The sequence below is a fragment of the Eptesicus fuscus genome, chromosome 6 (assembly GCF_027574615.1).
Source record: "Eptesicus fuscus isolate TK198812 chromosome 6, DD_ASM_mEF_20220401, whole genome shotgun sequence".
In the NCBI taxonomy this organism is placed as follows: Eukaryota; Metazoa; Chordata; class Mammalia; order Chiroptera; family Vespertilionidae; genus Eptesicus; species Eptesicus fuscus.
In genome coordinates, this window is record NC_072478.1 from 23,524,917 (window position 1) to 23,544,019 (window position 19,103).

The window sequence follows — 19,103 nt, forward strand, 5'->3', positions numbered from 1 at the left end:
TTTGAAAACACACCTTTTTAGGATTCTTTTAGGGGGAGCCTACATGCTTCCTTCCCTAGACTTTCTACAAAGGCAAGGGGAAGGAAAATGACTTTTTTAAGTTCATCAGTGTCAACTTTCTTTTAATTTATTAATTGGGAGAGAGAGATTTGTTGTTGCACTTATTTATGTATTCATTGGTTGATTCTTCTATGTGCCCCAACCAGGGATCGAACCCACAACCTTGGTGCAACGGGATGACACTCTAACCAACTGCACCACCTGGCCAGGGCAGCAAAGTGACATTGGATTTGAGGCTCAGGGGAAGATTTGCATTATGGGAAGAGGGACACGCACATGCAAATGCCTGGAAGTCTGCAGTGTAAAGTTCGTGTAGCTGAGGTAGATATGATTTGGCTGGAGAGATGCCAGGCTCAGATGATCAGGGCCCCATGTGCACTCAGGAATGATAGTAGTTTAGAAGCCTCTGGCCACGTGGGACAAGCAGCATGGCCAGGCATGAGTGTGGAAGCTGGGGAACCAGGGAGGAGCTGACCACACTCGTCCAGACTAGCGATGACCCATGGTGGTGACTCAGATGGGGGCCAAGGATGGAGCAGTTGGATGGATTGAAGAATTAAAAGGAGAATGGGTTGAATGGGTTGAAAAGAGACTGACAGCTGTCAAGAGGGGAGGCCGGGCTGAAGGCTGGGTGTAAAAAGCGAAGTGATTAAGCAAAGAAAAAACCACCACCTCATAGACACAGACAACAGTATGGTGGTTACCAGAGGGAAAGGGGGTGGGGAGAGGTACGAGAGGGCAAAGGGGGGATAAATCATGATAGAAGGAGACTTGGTTTGGTGAACACAATACAATATACAGATGATTTATAGAATTGTACACCTGAAACCTATGTAATTTATTAACCAATGTCACCCCAATAAATTCAATTAAAAAATTAGGCTTTATGTCTTGATGCAGGGAGTTGCAAGGTTCTAGAACTGCATGGAGGATGGAGGATGTGTGGCACTGTGTCAGGTATGCAGTCCCAGTCTTCCTGACCGCCCCCTCCCAGTCCCAGCTGCATCAAGGCACTCAGTGGGTTCCTTTCCTGCCCTGACACCTGACATTCCAGCCTTAAGCCATTCCATGGAAGTCCCACCCGTGGCCTGCTGCTTCCCCGCCTCCCTGGACACAGAGAACTGCACCCCATTGCTCAGCCGACCACCCTTTCCATGGGGCCATTTCACTCTGCCAGACCCAAGGCCTTTCCTCCTGACCCAGAGCAAGTCTCTGCTCCTGAGGACTTTTGTGGCCCACAAGCCTGAGCTCAAATCTGTGTGGTCTTGGCAAGTGCCTCACCCTCTCTGAGCCCCACTTGTATCACCTGTGAAAAGGGCACACTTCCTCCCTCAGGGTTGGTGGGAGGAAGGGGGAAGGCACTGACCAGCAGGGCAGAGATAGAGGGAGAGGCCATCCTCATAGAAGGGTGCTGAGAGCAAAGGCTGGTGGGAGTGGGAGGAGGGAGCAAGCAGCTGTCACCAGGAGCCGCAGGAGTTGACTGATGGAGACCCCTGGTTTGTGGCCAGTGTCCACATGAGCTTGGTTCCAGGACCTCAGGCCAAGGCTGACATGGAAGAGCCAGGCCAGGGACCTGCAGCCCTGACCTCTCACCCCTACCAGAGTCCATGTGCTCCTGGGCCACCATGACACTTGGCTTTGCACATGTGGACACGCAAACCAACTGTCAATTCCTTTCATTTTTTTCCCCTCAGAATAATTTTCCTTTTCATTGTCACAGAAAACATAAAAATGCCTGAAGTGAAAACCTTCCTGAATATGTTGTTTTCTCATCTCCTAGTGGGCTGAGATGCAGAGAGCTGCCCAAGGTCACACAGCCTGGAAGCGGCAGGGCCAGGATTCAAACCCCCAACCGCCTAGCATGGAAGGAGGGCAAACACAGCTTAAGAAACACCTGTTCCAAGACTAGCCGTGCAGTCTCGGACAAATGCTTCTGTTCTGTGCCTCAGTTTTCACATCTGAAAACAGGATAATCACCAGGTGAGTAGTGGGCTCACACCTCATTTCCTGGGTCTTCAGGCTTCATAAGCCTTCCCAACCCCTGGCTCCCTCCTTCCTTAGCAACAGAGCCACATCGTCAGGTGGACACACAGCAAGAGCGGAAAGGCTGCATTTCTCAGCATCCTATGCAGCTGTGTGTGACCATTCGACTGCATCGTGGCCAATAGCACATGATGTGTCCGTTTCCACAGAGGGTCCCTAAAGGCTGGGGTGGGGGGTGCCTCCTTGTGGACAGCTGGGAATATGGAATGAATAGATGGAGCTCCTGCAACCGCGTGGGCCGGGAGGTGACGTGGCTGTGTACTCCTGCACTCTGAGACACCAACTCCAGACTCTGACACGAGAGATATGAAATCGTGTCTAACTTAAGTCAGAATTCTCAAACTATAGCATTATATTTTTCTCATTTTCCAGTTCTAAGTGTATTCTTTTTCCCTCTCAAGGGACTAATATTTTAAATTGGTCTCATCCTGAATACCATGAAACCAAGGGTTTGGTGAGCTGATTTTCTGTAAAAATTAAAATAAATTCAAATGTATTAAAATAAAGACAAAGCTATTAAGGGGGGGAGGAAAGAGGGGGAGGGGAGACTTCCAAAATGATGGAGTGAGGATCTTGGCAAATCCATCCCTAACAGCATCAACAATGAAACTACAGTGTTGTCAAAAACAACCATATCAGGATTCTGGAGATTTATCAAAGGCATTTGACAAATTAAGCATTTATTCAAGAAAACTGAAAGAATGACAGAGCAGTGGAGATAGTATTTTTTGCCTGGGGTTGTCTCCCCCACTTTCCCACCGGGGCCTCCCAGCTTCTTCCCACTGCCATGAAAATCACTGCTGGAGGAGGCTGACTTGATTTGGAGCTGAGTGGGAAGCCTCAGGCCCTGGGGATACTGGAAGTAGTAGGGATCTCAGAGTAGAAGGAATGGGCAAGGCTGAGGAGGTCTCCTAACTAGCTTAAGTGGGGATCCTGGTCTCAACAGATTGATAAAGTCAGACAGGAAGTCCAGGAATGAGACAGCCTCAGTTGGCCCCATACATCCTGAGGGGCCGCACACATGCTTGGGAGAGCTGGAGAGAGCCCTGTCAACCCACAAATCTATGCAACTTGCTCACAGGGAGGCTGTGTGCATGTGCTGAGAAAATACAAGAGGGACGGGCAGGGAGCAAAGGTCTGACTTGCAAAATGCCCGAGCCCAGGCCACTGGCACAGGGCCTCACTGACTCCGGTGTTTGAGCACCACCTCTGAGCCATCACAAGCTGACCTTGAAACTCGGCTGACCTGGTGGAACTCCGAGAGGAAGCCAGATTAAAATTAAAGAATTAAAAACAAACAAACAAGAACTGAGCAGCCATCAGCTGCTGCACACTGATGGGGAGACATAAACTGTAGTTAGTTCAGCAATGACTAAGCAAACAATAAACAAAACAAAACACAACTCTCCTTGGGAGGAATCAGAATTCAGAGTTGTGACAATCTATTTTTTAAATGTCGACTTTTAGCCCTGGCTGCGTAGCTCAGCTGGTTAGAGCGTTCGTTATCCTGATATGCCACGGTTACAGGGTTCGATCCCCAGTCAGGGCACATACAAGAAAAAAAAAATAAAAATTCAATAAATAAAAAATAAAATAAAATGCCCACTTTTGAACAACAAATTCCAAGACATGCAAAGAAACAGGAAAGTGTGACCTACACTGAGGACAAGAGCAGCCAATAGAACCTTTCCCTGTGGGGGTCCAGATGGTGGACTTGAAAGCACTGACCGCTTTGTACGGCATGCCTGTTCATTGACCATCTCCCTGATCCCACCATGGCTGCAGGCAGGGCAGGGACCACGCTGCTTGCTTCCTGTGACAGGGCAGGCTTGAACAAAGGATGGGAATGACAGTGGCACCCAGCAGGGCCAACAGCCTGAGCTTGTCCTTAGATGGTGTGAGGTTGGCCTCAGTATCCACAGTGAGAGGCTACCCGGGAGCTGGTGACAGGACACGAGCTCCTCAAGGCTGCCAGGCTTCACCGCCAATGCGCCAGGAGCGGGAACAAGTCCACCAGAAGAAGGCAAAGGGCTGAGTTTTGCTGTTGGTTTAATTTATTACTGTTTGACATCCAGTGACACTGACATACCCCCGCCGGGCCTGCGGCCCCCGGCCCCAGCGAGTGTGACCTGTCCAATAAAATACAGTACAAGGAGTGGACGGCTACACACATGCATCCACGGCTTAAACTACAGTGATTCCAAACTGCGGCCGCAACAGTACTGCCAGGAAAGGAAAAGAAAAACAGGTGTCGTGTGTTCCCCAATTCATAATTCTTTTTTTGTCATTTTAAACAGTTAGTTAATGCTGTTAACAAACGCTACTGATGCCAGGACAGGACCAGACACAAACAGCCCTACATCTTCTCTGTCGTATAAATATGGAAGATTTTTGTTTATACAGTTATACCCCACGTCTGAAACTACATCTGCTGCTACCCGTTACTGCTAAGAGCTACACCGCCTCGGCTCTGGGACGAGGGGCTTGGGGTCGAGACTCTGGAATGTCTGGATTCAGTCTTCCTCGCTGCCACTTCCTGAGCGGTCCTGGAGGGGGACAGGAGAAGAGAGCATGAGTCGTCTGCATCCTGGCGGGGACCCTGGGACGGAAACACTGGTGGAGGCAGTGGAACTGCTTCTCCTGGGTGTGTGAGCAGCACAGGCACCGTGAGGCTGGAGGTGGAGCGGTCTCTGGCCTCAGCCCCTTCCGCCACGCCATCTCTCGCCTGAGAACTGGCCCCGTACCCACACGGACTCTTCCTTGGAATCTGGGAGTCTCACCAGGTCCTCCCTGCTTCATCCCATTGCTGTTTGCCCTGTCCTTGTGCCCCCTGACCTTGCATTTCAAAACCACCGTGGCTGTTCCTAACCATGAAAGATCTTTGCTCTGCTGTTTAAACATTGTGAGCAGCTTGGCAAGGGCCATAATATGCCCTGCTGGATCTGGACTGGGCAGGGGGGGCACTCTTATAGTCCAGACCTCCTCTCCTGAAGCATGGGCACACCTCCTCGTGTTCAGGGCAGCACTGACACCCTCAGAAGGTCATGCACGTCTTCAGTCAGATTTATTGCAAGGTACTTAGTTTTGCTATTATTGCAAATGGCTATAGAAGAAGATCAACACCAAAATGGCGCCTACTGAGCTTGGCCAGGAGCCTGGCCCCATAATCCAGTCCACCTCTCTGCTTTGTAGAAGTAGAAACTGAGGCTCGGAAGTAAAGTGAACTAACTGCCCAGGTCCCACAGCAGGGAAGGGCCAGGTGTCTGGACTGGGGCCAGGAGGCAAAGCTTATTTAGACCCAGCAAGTGGGTCTGTTCCCGCACCCCATATCCCAAAAATCGCCCTCTGTGGGCTTGACAAGCCTGCAGCTTCTCCCCAGTGTGTGGGACCACAGCCTGCAACAGGGGACATGCATCAGCCCCATTCATGGTTTTTGCTCCATGCCATTTTATAATTGTGGAGCCAGGTCTTTTTTAACCCAGTAGCGTTGTTAGGAAATCCTCCCAGGCTGGCCAGAACAGAGCCCCGAGTGGAGAGACCCAGGCACATGGGGTTAAGGACACCGTGACAGCTCTGACTGGACGGCAAGGCACTGTGTCTGCTTGGGAAGGCTGAGGGGACAGGGACTGTACAGGGGCATCTTGAATCCCAGTGTCTCCTGCCCCTGAGCTCAAAAAAGACCTGGCCCCACCTTGGGCCATGGCAGGACAGCCCTGGGGTCCTGGCAGGCAGCTGTGCAGGCTGCTGCAGTGGGAAGAGAACAGGATACCCACCCTGTCCCCAGACGCCCACTGGTACAGAGGACTGGTTCTAGTGTCACATGGACTTGGGCTTGAGTTACAGGTCATACAATGATGAGCCTCAGCTTCCCCATCTGTGGAGTGGGGATGTGAGAGCCTAACAGGTGTACCAGTTAATAATGCGGATTTTATAATCAGAAAACACGATAATTTCAAGAGAGCATCACAAGTGCTTTATTCAAAGTAATGTCCATTGCTAGCTACACATTCCCCCATCTTTCAGGTAATTTGTGGATACCGTCCCAATAGAACTTTTCTTGTTTCGAGGCAAACGATTCAGAGACCCAATTTTCCACTTCTTCGTACGTTTTGAAGTGCTGCTCAGAAAGTGTGTGTGCCATCGATCAGAACAAGTGGTAATTTGAAGGAGCAAGGTCTGGTTTATACGTCGGTGCATTAATACTTCCCAGGCAAGATCTTTTAACGTGTCTTTAACTGGTTTTGAAGTGTGTGATGGTGCGTCATTATGAAGCAAAATTACTTTGCTGTGTCTTCTGGAACATTCTGGTCGCTTTACAATCAAAGCGTCATTCAAATTAATTATCTGTTGTCGATAGCGATCAGTATTAAAGGTTTCACCTGGTTTTAGAAGCTCATAATACACCACACCTTCCTGATCCCACCAAATGCAGAGCATTGTCTTCTTTCCGAAGCGATTTGGCCTTGCAGTCGATATTGATGGTTGACCTGGATCAACCCATGATTTTGTGCATTTGGGATTCTCAAAATAAATCCACTTTTCATCGCCAGTCACAATTTGATGCAAAAAACTTTCTTTTGTGCCGCTGAAGCAACATTTTACTGATGACTTTTGGGTTTTCCATTTATTTTTCGTTCAATTGATGTGGCACCCATTTTCCTTCCTTTGAAATCTTTCCCATTGCTTGTAAACGATTGAAAATTGTTTGCTGAGCAACGTTTAATCTTTCTGCAAGTTGTTTTTGAGTTTGACATGCATCTTCATCCAATAATGCTTGTAATTGTTGGTCTTCAAACTTTTTCGGTTGACCTGGACGTTCTTTGTCTTTCACATTGAAATCATCACTTTTAAAGCGTTTAAACCAGTGTTCACAAGTATCTTGAGATGGAGCACTTTCACCATAAGCTTCCCTAAGTATACGATAACTTTCAGCAGCACTTTTCTTCAAAATAAAGTAATGAATTAAAACTTCCCACAAATGCTCTTTTTTTGGCATGAAATTCGACACTTAAGCGTAAAAATATCTCTGATGTTAACACCTTCAGCAAATTTGACATATGAAGTTTTGAAGCTTGCTGTCAATACAACAAAATAGCATCCATATCAAATCGCATATATATCAACATATGTGTAACTCCACCTATTGAAAAAAATCCGCATTATTAACCGGTACACCTGGTATGGGTCCAGGACCTGGCATGGAGATGGACTTCCAATGACCCAACTGCCATTGGACCTCCCGCCTGTTCCAGGGCCTTGGGGCTTACCTCTTCCTGTTCCTCCTCACTGTCATCGTCACTCACCACCGGCTTGGCCCGGGACCCACGGCTTGGCCGCCGCCGGCCCCCCTTCAGCCGATCCTGTGCCTTCTCCTTCCGGCCCAGCTTGATCTTCACTTTAACCGAGCGGGCTGGGGTGGGATCAGAAAGGGGGGGAAACATTAGCTTGGGAGAGATGCTGTGCTCTCCCAAGTTGGGGGCACCTGGGAGCTGGGCAAGTTGTGAATGGACGGGGCACGAGACCTCTGGTTCTCTCAGGTGGGCGTGAACCCTGTGATCCTGACTATCCCAGGAAGCCACAACCACACCCCCAGACACCCCAGGACTCACACTCAGACTCCGAGCCTTCCTCCTCGCCCTCCTCCTCCTCCTCGCTCTCCTCGCCTTCGCTGTCATCCTCTTTCTCTATTTTCTGCCGCACGCTGGTGAAAACGGACTGCAGGACAATGGAGTCTTCGTAGATCTGGGCAGAAACACGCGGGTATTGAGAGGGCTGGGGCCCAATGGAGGGGGAGCTCGGGCCAGATTGGCCCATGTGGGACAGAGGGACATCTCAACTGTCCTTTCCCAATCGGTGCCCAAGAGAACATCAGGATTATGAAATGGTTCCAGATAAAAGGTCAGGTGTGTTAGTTTAGAAACAGCTGAAGGTGAAAAAAAAACACACACACAACCCACCCACCCCCGCCAAACAAAGAAACAGCTGAAGGATCCTCCCCCAGAATCACAGCGAGCACTTTTAAAGGCTCTGAGATCTGCAGTAACCAGAAATGCACATCCCTTATTTTCCCCAAATTTATGACTGTAAAACCTTCTCCAGGAGGCACCTATCCCACACACACTTGGCAAACTTTGCTACACTGAGACTGTGTGTGTTAATTTCATCATAGGAAAGGAAACATCCGTAAGATTCCTTTCAAGAGTTCCCTAGTGAATTCAAAATAAAATTCCAAGATAAACAGGAGTTGTTCACAGGGCCACCTAGATGGATGGGACTGAGTCTCCTTTCTCTATTTTACTTGTCTTTACTTTCTGCCCTTTTTTTCAGTAATGAACACATACTGCTTTTGTAATTAGTAAAATATTCCAAGTTGTTGGGAATTACTTTTACACCAGTCAATTCAAAACGGAGCAAGGGGCATGGTAGTTTGGGGCCCAGCTGTGAAGGTGGCAAAGGCTGGGAAGGGGGCGCCTCCTCACCAGGGAGCCTTCCAGGTTGAAGGTCTGCGCGTTCTGGCACAGCAGCATGACGTCCTTCTCCAAGTCGTTGAGGCTGCGGTACTTGTGGTTGCGGATGCGCTCCTGCGGGGCACCAGAGAGCAGCCTTACCGCTGGGCTCCACCTGTGCCTGGGGACCCGGGGCTGGGAGTCTCTCTGCTTGACAAGGTCACAGCCCAGTCTCGGGCTCCTCTGTGCAGACACAGAAGCCCAGACCCACATGACTGAGGCCTGAAGTCTGGGTAACCCTGCAGGAGTCCCGAACGCTGGTGGCCTGGTGACACATCCTTGGGACACTTGGGGCCACGAGGAATCCCAAGAGACAATGATCGGGTCTCTAGCCAGGGGGCCCAAGGTCCTGGGTCCGTGAGAGCCCCGCCCCCCACGCTGGGGTTACCTTAATCTTCTTGAAGTCCACGGGCTTGCGGATGAGCTCGTAGTACTCGGGCAGCTCCTTGCGGGAGGGCAGCTGGATGAACACCTCGCTGAGCTGACGTCCACTACTACTGTAAGGGAACAGAACGGACATTACTCACAGGCCCTGCCAACTGGGGGAGCCTGGAACATTCTGGAGAGGCAACCATGCATGGAGAAGTCAGGGATGTATTTCAATCCAGGCTCTGAGCTCACTCAACTTCCCTGCCCCCCTCAGCCCACGTGCCACAAAGCCAGCCTCGGCACTGGACAGATCACGACTATGCACGAGGCAAATATCAGTTTGCTCGGTGCTGGGAGCACTGAGCACCAGCATTTTCAGAGAGGTGACTGTTTGCAAGCATGTGTGTGCCTCTTGCAGGCAGCACTTAGGAGCAGTGACTGTCAGAGAATCTGGCAAAAACCCAGGGAGAGAGATGCCCCCCAGCAAGATGTTAACGAAAGATAAAAGCTGTTTTTTAGCCTTTTCCTCAGCTTCCTGTTTTCCACAGGGAGCTGAGGAAAGACGTGGCATGTGTACCCATGAGAGACGACCGGGCCTCCTGCACCCACTCCTGGGTCTCACTCATGGAGAGAAACCTGTGCAGCAGGCCAGCAGGTTACACCACACCTGAGCCTGGCTCTGTACTAGGGACAGGAGCTCAGATGAGACATCATTCCGGGGAGGGAGTGAACAGGAGCTGCATTCAAGACCTGAAGGACCAGGGGAGAAGACAATGCCCCCTGTGCCAGTCTCCCTGCTGTTCAGCCAGCCTGGAGGATGGCGGTTCTGCCTCCAGGAACCTAACGTGCCCAGGGGTTCTGTCCTGCTGGGGCTCCAAAACAGCCAGAGGAGGCCCAGGGCCAGCCGGGGAGTTGGTGACCTGGTGGCAACCTTGCTCTCCAGGCCTCTCCCCCGACCCAGGCACCCACTCATTCCAGCTGTGCTTTTATCCAGGTCCTGCTGTCAGAATGTCAGATCCGCTCAGCTGCCCCACCTCCTTCCGGCTGCTTCACCACTCGGGCTTTTCAGTCACATCTGAGACCGTGGATCCAGACCCAGAGCTGGCTCTGGGCTGAGCCCCTTTGGCTCAACTGCTTTCCTTTTCTTTTCAACAGAATTCTCAAAAGACACAGCAGCCTGCCCACTCCATCCCCAAGTTTGCCCCCTTGTTTTTGTTCACTATTCTGGAAGACAGGAGTGACAACACAACTGCTGTTCGGGTTTTGTCGCTGGATGCCCCAATTTCATAATGGCCTTAAGGAGCAGCTTGGCCAGCACCGCCTCCCCGAGGTCGTTCCCAGTGGGATCCCTGGAAGCCTTTGTTCATCTGGGGTTTTTGTGCATCATGAGGGCCCTGGCCTGAAAGACGGGCTGGAACCCGCTCCCTGCACCTTACTTGCCTTGGACAACTGCCAGCACTTGCTGTGGGCCAGACACATTTTAACACGAGTTCTCATCACACTGTTATTTTAATTGTTGTGATGAAGGAACTAAGGCAAAAGTTCAGCCTGCCCTGGCAGGACACAGCTCACCTCGGGCCTTGCCTTCCTCCCTGTGTTACGTGAGGACACCAGTAAGTGGCCGCCTCCCGCTTTCTTTCCTCCCGCTTTGCAGGGTCAGGTGTCACAGGGCACACCGCTTCCAGGCTGTCCTTCCCAGCAGGGAGCTCCTCCCTGACACAGGCTTCCCTTCTCTCACGAACAGGCGGGTGGGTGGTTTGGCAACAAGCAACTGGAATTCATGTGTGTAAACTCCAAGAATGAGAACAGGTAACAAAACATGCAGAGCCCTCCTTTCTCACGGCAGTGTCATCCCACACTTTGGCACGATGTTGGGGAGCATTGCATTTTACACTCTGACCCAGGACTCTCACCCACACGTGTAAAGTAACAAGTTCTGTGGGGCATTAGTCTCCCTTACAAAGTGCAATGGACTCCGATTTCTACTCCATCTCACTGAGAAATGCCAGCTGGGACCCACAAAATTCACTTCACAGCCCACTAATGGGCACAGACTTCCAGCTTGAAAAGCCCTGCTTGCAGTGCCAGGGCCAGTGGAGCCTGGCCACACGCCCCGTCACCTGTGAAATCCATGCAGGTGGCCGGCCTCAGGGGTGCATGTGGCCCTCTAGGAAGCTCCAGAGGTGGGACTCTAGTGCTGTTACAGAGCAGAAAGTTTCATAAGACCCCCTCTCCTCTGCCAGCCTAAGAAATTGTTTGAGAGCAAAGAAACAGGGCCTCCTCTTATAAACCTCTGGGGGAATCACGTCTTTGAGGAATAAAGGCCCACCTGCCACCAGCCCGACAACCCTTCTCAGCTGTAATGAGCTGTGAGTGCAGAGGCCTTGACCTGGGTGTACACGAGGGAGAGGGTGCCAGAACCACAGGGCCTTTTAAAGCTGTCCTCTCTCAGACAGCCAAGGCTTTTTGGAAAGCCACTGATTTAAGATTTTAATTGCTCAGAAGTCCCTTGGAGAGTCAGTCCACTAAACCCCAAGCCATTGGCTTGAGATCAAGAGCCATCCAGCCTGGCTCACCAACCCTCATCTCTCTTTTTTAAATATGTTTTTATTGATTTCAGAGAAGGGAGGAGTGATAAAAAGATCAATGATGAGATCACTCCTGCACGCCCCACACTGGGGATAGAGCCCACCACTTGGGCATGTACCGTGACCAGGAATCGAACCGGTGACCTCCTGGTTCATAGGTCCACATTCAACTATTGAGCCATGCTGGCCAGGCCCTCCTCATCTCTTTATCAGAGGTGGATACCCCACAGCTCTCCACCTCCTGTAAATAAATCCCAAAGTCCTTCTGACAGTCACACAGTCCTCCAGGATGGACTGTCCATGGCCTCTGATGTCAGTGTCCCTCTCATACCCACGTCAGGGCCCACGTCACTGCTCTCCTAAGAAACCCAGAATCCTGCCCTCCCTCAGCACAAATGTCATCTTCTCCTGAGAGTGTTCTGACCCCTGCCCACCTTGTCCTCAGGCCTCTTAATAAAAAAGGAGGCGTGAGCTGTAAGACAAAGGTACACATCTTCAGCACTTGGCTCCCTGAGGTGCCTAAGGCTCCTGTGAGCCTCCCTGACCTTTGACACTGGCTGAGCTTGGCTTTTTCTTGAACTCGATGTTACAGGATCACACAGGGTGAGCCCCCAGGCCTGGCAGCGCCGCTCACCGCCATCCGTGAGGTTTACCCGTTGGTGCATGCAGCAGTTCAGTTTAGTAACTGCTTTGTGCTCCGGAGCAGGCACCCCCTGTGGTCCACTTGTCCATCTGCTGTTGAGGGGCACTCAGGCTGTGTCTGGCTGGGGATATTATGTAAAACAAGTGGCTGTGGACACTCGTGTCTGACTTTTTGGCTCGCATCTCTTGGGAATTTACCTGGGGGCAGAAGTGCTGGGTCACGGGGCAGAGGACACCCAGCTCCAGTAGCTACTGAGCCTGTGTCCACTCCTCCAGCAGCAGGTGAGTGTCCTGGTTCTGTGCAGCTGCACTTGCTCCCGTCGCTCCTCCTCGATGTGGGTCCTGCTGTGCATTGTTATCGCTTTGTGGTTTTAATTCACATTTCCACCTTTTCACAGGTGCACTGGGGTCTGACAGCCTGTCGGGCATACCTGTTCAAGTCTTTGCTTCCCCTGGGAGTGCTCTGTTGGACATATTTATTGCAACCTCTTCTCCAATCTATGGCGTGTCTTCTTACTCCCTGGATGGTCTTTTGGTGAATAGATACTAGTGTTAATCAAAGTCTAATTTATCAGTATTTCCTCTTATAACTGGCGTTTCTCCTGCCCTGTTAGAGAAATCTTTGCCTACTCCCAGGTCACAGAGATATTTTCTAGAAGCTTGGATATTTTCACCTTTTTACATGATTAGATATGAGGCCGGTCACCCTGGTTAGTTTCTGTCCATAGAAGTTACCATTCATCCCACCACACCCAGAACACGAGCCATGAGGGCAGAGACCGTGCCTGTTTTATTCACTGCTCTGTCTGTTGCACCTGGAACAAAGCCTAGTATGCAGCAGGTGTTCAAAAAACATTTGATGAATGGAGGAAGAGAGAGCTCAGCGTGAAAGCCTCAGGGTCACAGGGCAGGGCTTGAACCTGGGTGCCTCACCACCCCCAACTCGGTGCGGTCATTTATATACCATCCCGCTATAGAAAACACTCTGGAAGCAACTACCAGGAGTCCCACTAAAGAGCACACCTCCTATCTTGTGAGACTTGCTCTGAAAAAGCTCCTGCAGACAGTTGTTCGGAACTCCATCCTCAGCCCTGACCGTGTCCGGCAGTCCTGGCAGGGGTGGGATGGAAATGAAGGAGCCTGGAAGAATCACGAAGCTGTCAGCATCAGCCCCATGACCCCAATTCAGACAGGAAGGAAGCGCCTGCCATGGCCCTAATGCCTCTAGTTCAGGCTGCCACTGGTTTGGCAATAGCAACCATGGCTGTTGCTGAGAATCCATATGATGATGAGAAAAATGATGTTATTCTACCTCTAGATGTCAGCTCCCAGAGCAGGGACTTTCCTCAACCTCGTCACTGCCCAGTCCCCATCACTACAACAGGACATGATATGCAGGAGGTGCTCAGAGAGACCAAAGCCTTGTCTAATTTTACAAGCCCTTCTCCTTGGAGCTTGAATATCCTTGGTGGGGACCCTTATTATTTAACTTGCACAGACTGTCTGCCTCTCTGTGGAAAAGTGACCTCCCCTATACTAACTTGGGGTCTGATGGGGCTGACCATCATCAAGCAGGACCGCAGCACCAGCCAGCCAAGCAGAGTCCTTCTCTGGGATTTTCTACCAGCAGCTGGGGAAGCAGCAGTCGCTTGTGGTAGCCATGGTTCAGCCATGAGAACCATGGGAGAGAGGTAACTGACGACTCTAGGTCCCAAGAACTAGTCTTCACTAACTCCTTCATGGCCTCCAGGCCAAAGAAATCCCTTCTCTGCCTGAAGGGCTTAGAACTGGGTTCCTGATGTGCAGAAGCCAAAAGTCGGAATTGACACATCCCTTTGAGTATGCTATTTGGTTTAGCCTTAAAATAAAATTACATCTCCTGGAAGAGGAACAAAGAATCAGAAGAGAACAACAGAGCCCTGAAAATACAGAACCATGGACTTTCAGTATCTAAGGGATCTATCAGTACCCCTCGCTAAACAGATGGAAAAAACCAGAGAGACTATGAAAGGTGGCTACAGACACACACAGAAAATTGGTGGCAGGCAGACTCTACCTCCTATATCATATACCCCACTCTAAATCAAGGGTCAGCAACACTTTTCTGTAAACAGTCACTGTAAATACTTTAGGCTTTGTGGGCCATACCATATCTGTCACAATTACTCAACTTGGCCATTGTTGCACAAAAGCAGCCACAGACTTTAAAGGCGAATGGGCTCTGACTGTGTTCCAATAAAACTTTATTTATAAACAATGAAATCTGAATTTCACATTATTTCACATCATGAGATAGAAGTCTTTTAATTTTCTCAAAATCACCTAAAAAACAACACCATTCTTAATTCACAGGCTATCCATACACAGGTGGCAGGCCAGATTTTTTTTTTTAACCTTCATCCGAGGATATTTTTTTCCATTGGTTTTTAGAGCGGGGGGCAGGGGGACATCAATGTGAGAGGGGCACACGGGTTGGTTACTACTGCATGCACCCAAACGGGGTAGGGATTGAAACCTGCAGCCCAAGTATGTGCCCTTGACCAGGAATAGAACCACTGAGTCCTACTGGCCAGGGCAGATGGTGTCCTTACTTCCACATCCTCTGATGGGGCAGACATAAAAAATTGATCACAGCACTCTCCCTTGAGCTCCCATGGTCTCAGGCAGGCACAAGCAATTGATTGAAGATGGTGCTCAAGATAGAAGTGGTCCCAATCTGCCTGGAAGGACTCCCTCAGCCCTGCTCTCCTTCCTAGAGTCCAGTTCAGACAATTTTCCTATGATAACTCTCAATGACACCTTCTAGACCTGGACCATTTCTCTTTTGACTCTCAACCAGTGAACTGAGCCAACAAAGGTCCTGGACATGAGCAACTCAGTATTTTCAAACCTGATTTAGCACAGTATTTATATGAAACAGATCTCAGAAGGTACTCAATCTCAGAAGGTACTCGATAAACAAAGTTTGAAAATGAATTGATAAAACACATTCAAAGGGAATTGTACTAGTATAGAATTATTTCCTAGTCTTAATTTTTGGACACATTACCAAGTCAAGGATATCTTAAGGATTACAAAAGTAAGAAGTCTGGGGTAGATGCACTTACTTACAAATATTTACTAAGAGCCTCCACCAGTTGAGTATCCATCCACCCTTAAAAGATCTATTTGTGTTGAATTTACAGCTTTGCAGTACAGAAAAAATTCTGACTAAGCATGAGTGAGAGGGAAATGATATTCACCAGTGAGAATGGTTTGTAGGCTGCCCTGCATTCCACACTCTTCCAGTGCAGAGAGAGAATGGGGGGAGCTTTGTTGCAGGGTCCGAATGCCAAGTGCTACACTGGCTGTAGGTTCCGATGGTGACTGTCTAATGAGGTAATAGTTTCAAATGAGCCAAAAACACATCTGGGGGTGCATGTCTCAATCTAGTTTAAATATAAATTCCAAATTTCATTTTTTTAAAATCTTGACTCCCCCCTCCAAGTAACCAAAACCGGGAAACTACTTAGTTTGAAACCAGAATTTTGGAGGCAAGATCTGAGCTTTGGGGGAGAAAGACAGAAGGCCCGGGTCACAGAGCAAGCAGCAGAAGCTGGAGCGTAATCCAGACGTGCTCCTAGGTGTGGCATGTACTTTGTGTGTACGTGCCGGCTCTCTCAAGCAGGCTGTGTTGTGCTGCGGCAGGCACTCAGAAGGCATTAGGTGTAGGTGACCAGGACAAAGAACAGAGTACCCATGACAGGTTTATGGCACTGCAGAGAGCATTTCTAAGAGGCCTGCGGAGGTGGTCATGTGCATGCAGGGAGGCCCAAGGCCACCTTCTGCAGAGCTAGGGGACCATGGCCCCAAGAATTGTGCTTGATTTTCTGAATTAATCAATGTCAGCAGCTCCGAGTGCTGAACAGGTAGGTCTATGGCAGAGGGGGTCTCAAGCTCCTTCTGAAGTGCCAAGGACTGCAAATCCCCACATTGGGAACCAAGGGCACCGGGGGTCCTCTGGTCTATGCAGAGAATGAGTGGGGGGTGTCTGGTGTCAGCAGCCTGGGAAACTGCTGATGCAGTACAGGGCTGATGGACCACTTCCACACCTACCTAGAGACCTCATACCACTTCTTCTTCCTTCCCTCCAGCTAATTTTTAACCATAGTTAACTTATATTTTTAACTGGTTTCACCTCAGAAGTTCAACATTTCTCAATTCATCTTTTTATCCTTTTATCCAATTGTCTCTTAGCTTAATTTAAAATTTTACCCTCTTTTGTGATTTCTCACTTATGCAACCTCATCTTCGGACCTTTTCCCCCATCCTTTTCCTCTTCCTTTCCCCCCATTCATTTCATACCTCCTGTGTTACCTGTTTAGTACCTCCTATTGTCATGAACACCCCTTTTCTGTTTTCCGTGCATACAGAAGTAGTGCAAGCTTGACGAAATGCACTGTGCACTTTAGAAGGTTCTCACCTGGACAGGACTCCACGGGAGGCAGAAGGGAGGGTGTCAAGGTTCAACCTGTTCACCCAAATCTACTTATTTCCAGAGTCCAGGTATCTGTCCCTGTCCTGTTTGAAGCTTTATGTAATTCTAGTTTTAAGACCCTTCTAAACCTTTTTTGTTTTGCGTGATAAAGAGTCTGGTAAACAAGGCAGGTGGAGCTTATTCCAGCAAATTCTATGGCAGGCTCACAACCACAGCACTGCTCCACGGGCACCTGGCTAATCCTCCTGTGGCTCTGAGCCCCACTGGGCCCTTAGCCCGGCCTGCACCCACTCTCAGGCTGGCCCGGGGCTTGACGATGGGATCAGTACTTTTCTAAGACATCTCATTTCAGTGCCTCTCAGGTGAGACTCCTGGCTGGGTGCCCAGCAGATAGTGCTGACCCCAGACCTGGACCCGCAGGCAGAGCCGCCTCCTCCTCTGGAGACACCCATTTTGGGCTCTGGCTCCAGATGAAGGGCCATCTGGCCTTTAGAAGGCTGAAGCTAGAGAATCCTGAGGCCTCCCTGCCCCCTCAGGGTACAGCTCCCACCCTCTGCCCTCTCCCCTCCAGGGGCCCATCCTGAGGATCTTGGAGCCACCTTCAGTGACCTCTCCTAAGAATGCTTCAACCTGACAACCTGCACTGAGCTTGTTAAGTTGTCCCAGCTTTTCTTGTAAATCAAGGTATAACCTTTCAACTCTGAAGAGTCACCTTCTTTTTTATTCTAACAATGGAGGTGCAGGGGCAAAGGGAAAGTGCCTGCAGGCCTGGGCAGTTCCCATTAGGTCCAGGCCTGGGCTGACGGTGCCACCACCGTGGATCTGGCTGGGGCCCTTCTTCACCCACAGTGGTCTCTGAGTTGCATGCCTGGCCCATGTTATCTCCTTGGGGGTCTCTATAACCCCACATAGGGGCTTCAATTTTTGTGCCGCAGACTTGGAAAAAGGCAGAGAGACGCACATTGAAACCTGATCTCTGTGTCACTTGCCCCACGGCCCCTACAGCGACTGCAGCCTGGGGGTACGCAAAAGGTTGTATGGGGCCCTCTGGGGCCTGCCTGCCCACCCAGGCAGCACCTCAGCAAATGCACTTCTCCTTCTCCGAAACCTTTCCCAAGGCCCCAAGGGTATCTGCAAACCTGCTAACTGGCTTCTGCAGACAGAGCTTCTGAAAGGAAGACACCAACTGGCAGCACCCACAGCCCCACAACTAGGAACCAATCTGACCCAGGAGCCTGTGACTAACTTACTTGTATGTTTACGTTTGAAGTGCAAACTCTTAATTCCAACTTAATTCCTAATTCAGATTTCGATTTTGGCTGTTGACCAGTGGACTCTTCGATGCCATTTGAGATTTCTAATCATCAAGAAGCACCTGTGACGCCTGGCACTCTGACTTCACCCCTGTGGGGGCCCCTCAGCTTCGTCTGGTCTGGGAAACCTGTGCACTCAGCCTCCAGGCTTCTGCATGCGCTGTCTCCTCTACCTGTGACGTTCGTTCCCTCCTCCTCCCCTGGTGGGCTCCTGCTAAGTCTTCAGGCTCTGCTTATGAAGCACTTCTACCTGAGGCCACCCTGGGCCCCTGGGACCATCTGTGCCAGCACAGGTCAAAGGCACAGTACTATAGACTCTCCAGGGGCCCTACAGCGCAAAGTGCATTTCACCACAACCCATATGAGGCTGCCGTGGCTGTGAAGGCCAGACGCCCATACAACTCCAGGAAGTGCCACTCACAGGGCACATGGGGCCTTGGGAGGGAGGGGCAAGGCAGCCCTGAATCTGACACATGTGAAGGAAGCTAAGCTTACAAGACAGGACATTACCTTCATATGGACAAGGATGTACATACAAAGGGAGTATTATACAAGACTGCACTGGTATTTAAATATAATGGGGCATTAGGAAACCAACAGTGAAAAGCAACATTTGGAGTGATGCCAGCTGGCGGGAGGGCGTCCCTGTTCAGACATGCAGCTGAGGCACGGCTGAGCCACTTCAGGTGAGTCACCGCATCAAGGTGCAACCCTGGCTCCCACCTGTGGTTCCTCCACCACATCCTCCTGCCCCACAACGCAGGCTCCTGACTCTTGATTTCAAAAGCTGACATCGTACCGATAACATTCTTTGGGGTCTAGGAAAAACGAAGTTGTAACAATTCATTCTCTCCTCAGGCTCTAGACTGAACTCAAGTATAGAAGTTAGCTAATTATAGGGTTCTAGAAAGCAATGAAAAAAAAAAATCCAAATGTTTCATTTTCTCTTTTGGAATGGAGCAACTGGAAGTCTGAGACAAGAAAGTGCAAGTTAGGCAATCTCCACTTTTATCCCACCCCAGTTCTTTGGTGTGGCTCAGTGACCAGTCCTTGGGAATCTTCCCGGTGTGTGACATATAGTTGCAAAAAAATTTATCCCGGCCCA

At 50.0% G+C, this 19,103-nt stretch overlaps 1 protein-coding gene across 2 annotated transcripts in view; it reads right to left on the reverse strand.

Annotated features, from left to right (window-relative positions):
• Positions 1–2,766: 2,766 nt before the first annotated feature.
• SMARCA4 (SWI/SNF related, matrix associated, actin dependent regulator of chromatin, subfamily a, member 4) overlaps positions 2,767–19,103 on the reverse strand; it is a 90,493-nt gene continuing 74,156 nt past the window's right edge. For both annotated transcript variants that reach the window (XM_008158036.3, XM_054717428.1), the window contains exons 31-35: positions 8,998–9,106; positions 8,583–8,684; positions 7,713–7,845; positions 7,371–7,513; positions 2,767–4,649 (exon numbers count right to left, since the gene is read on the reverse strand). In XM_008158036.3, the coding sequence (XP_008156258.1) occupies positions 4,617–4,649; positions 7,371–7,513; positions 7,713–7,845; positions 8,583–8,684; positions 8,998–9,106 (520 nt within the window). In that variant the 3' untranslated portion in view covers positions 2,767–4,616. The remainder of the gene's footprint in view (positions 4,650–7,370; positions 7,514–7,712; positions 7,846–8,582; positions 8,685–8,997; positions 9,107–19,103) is intronic.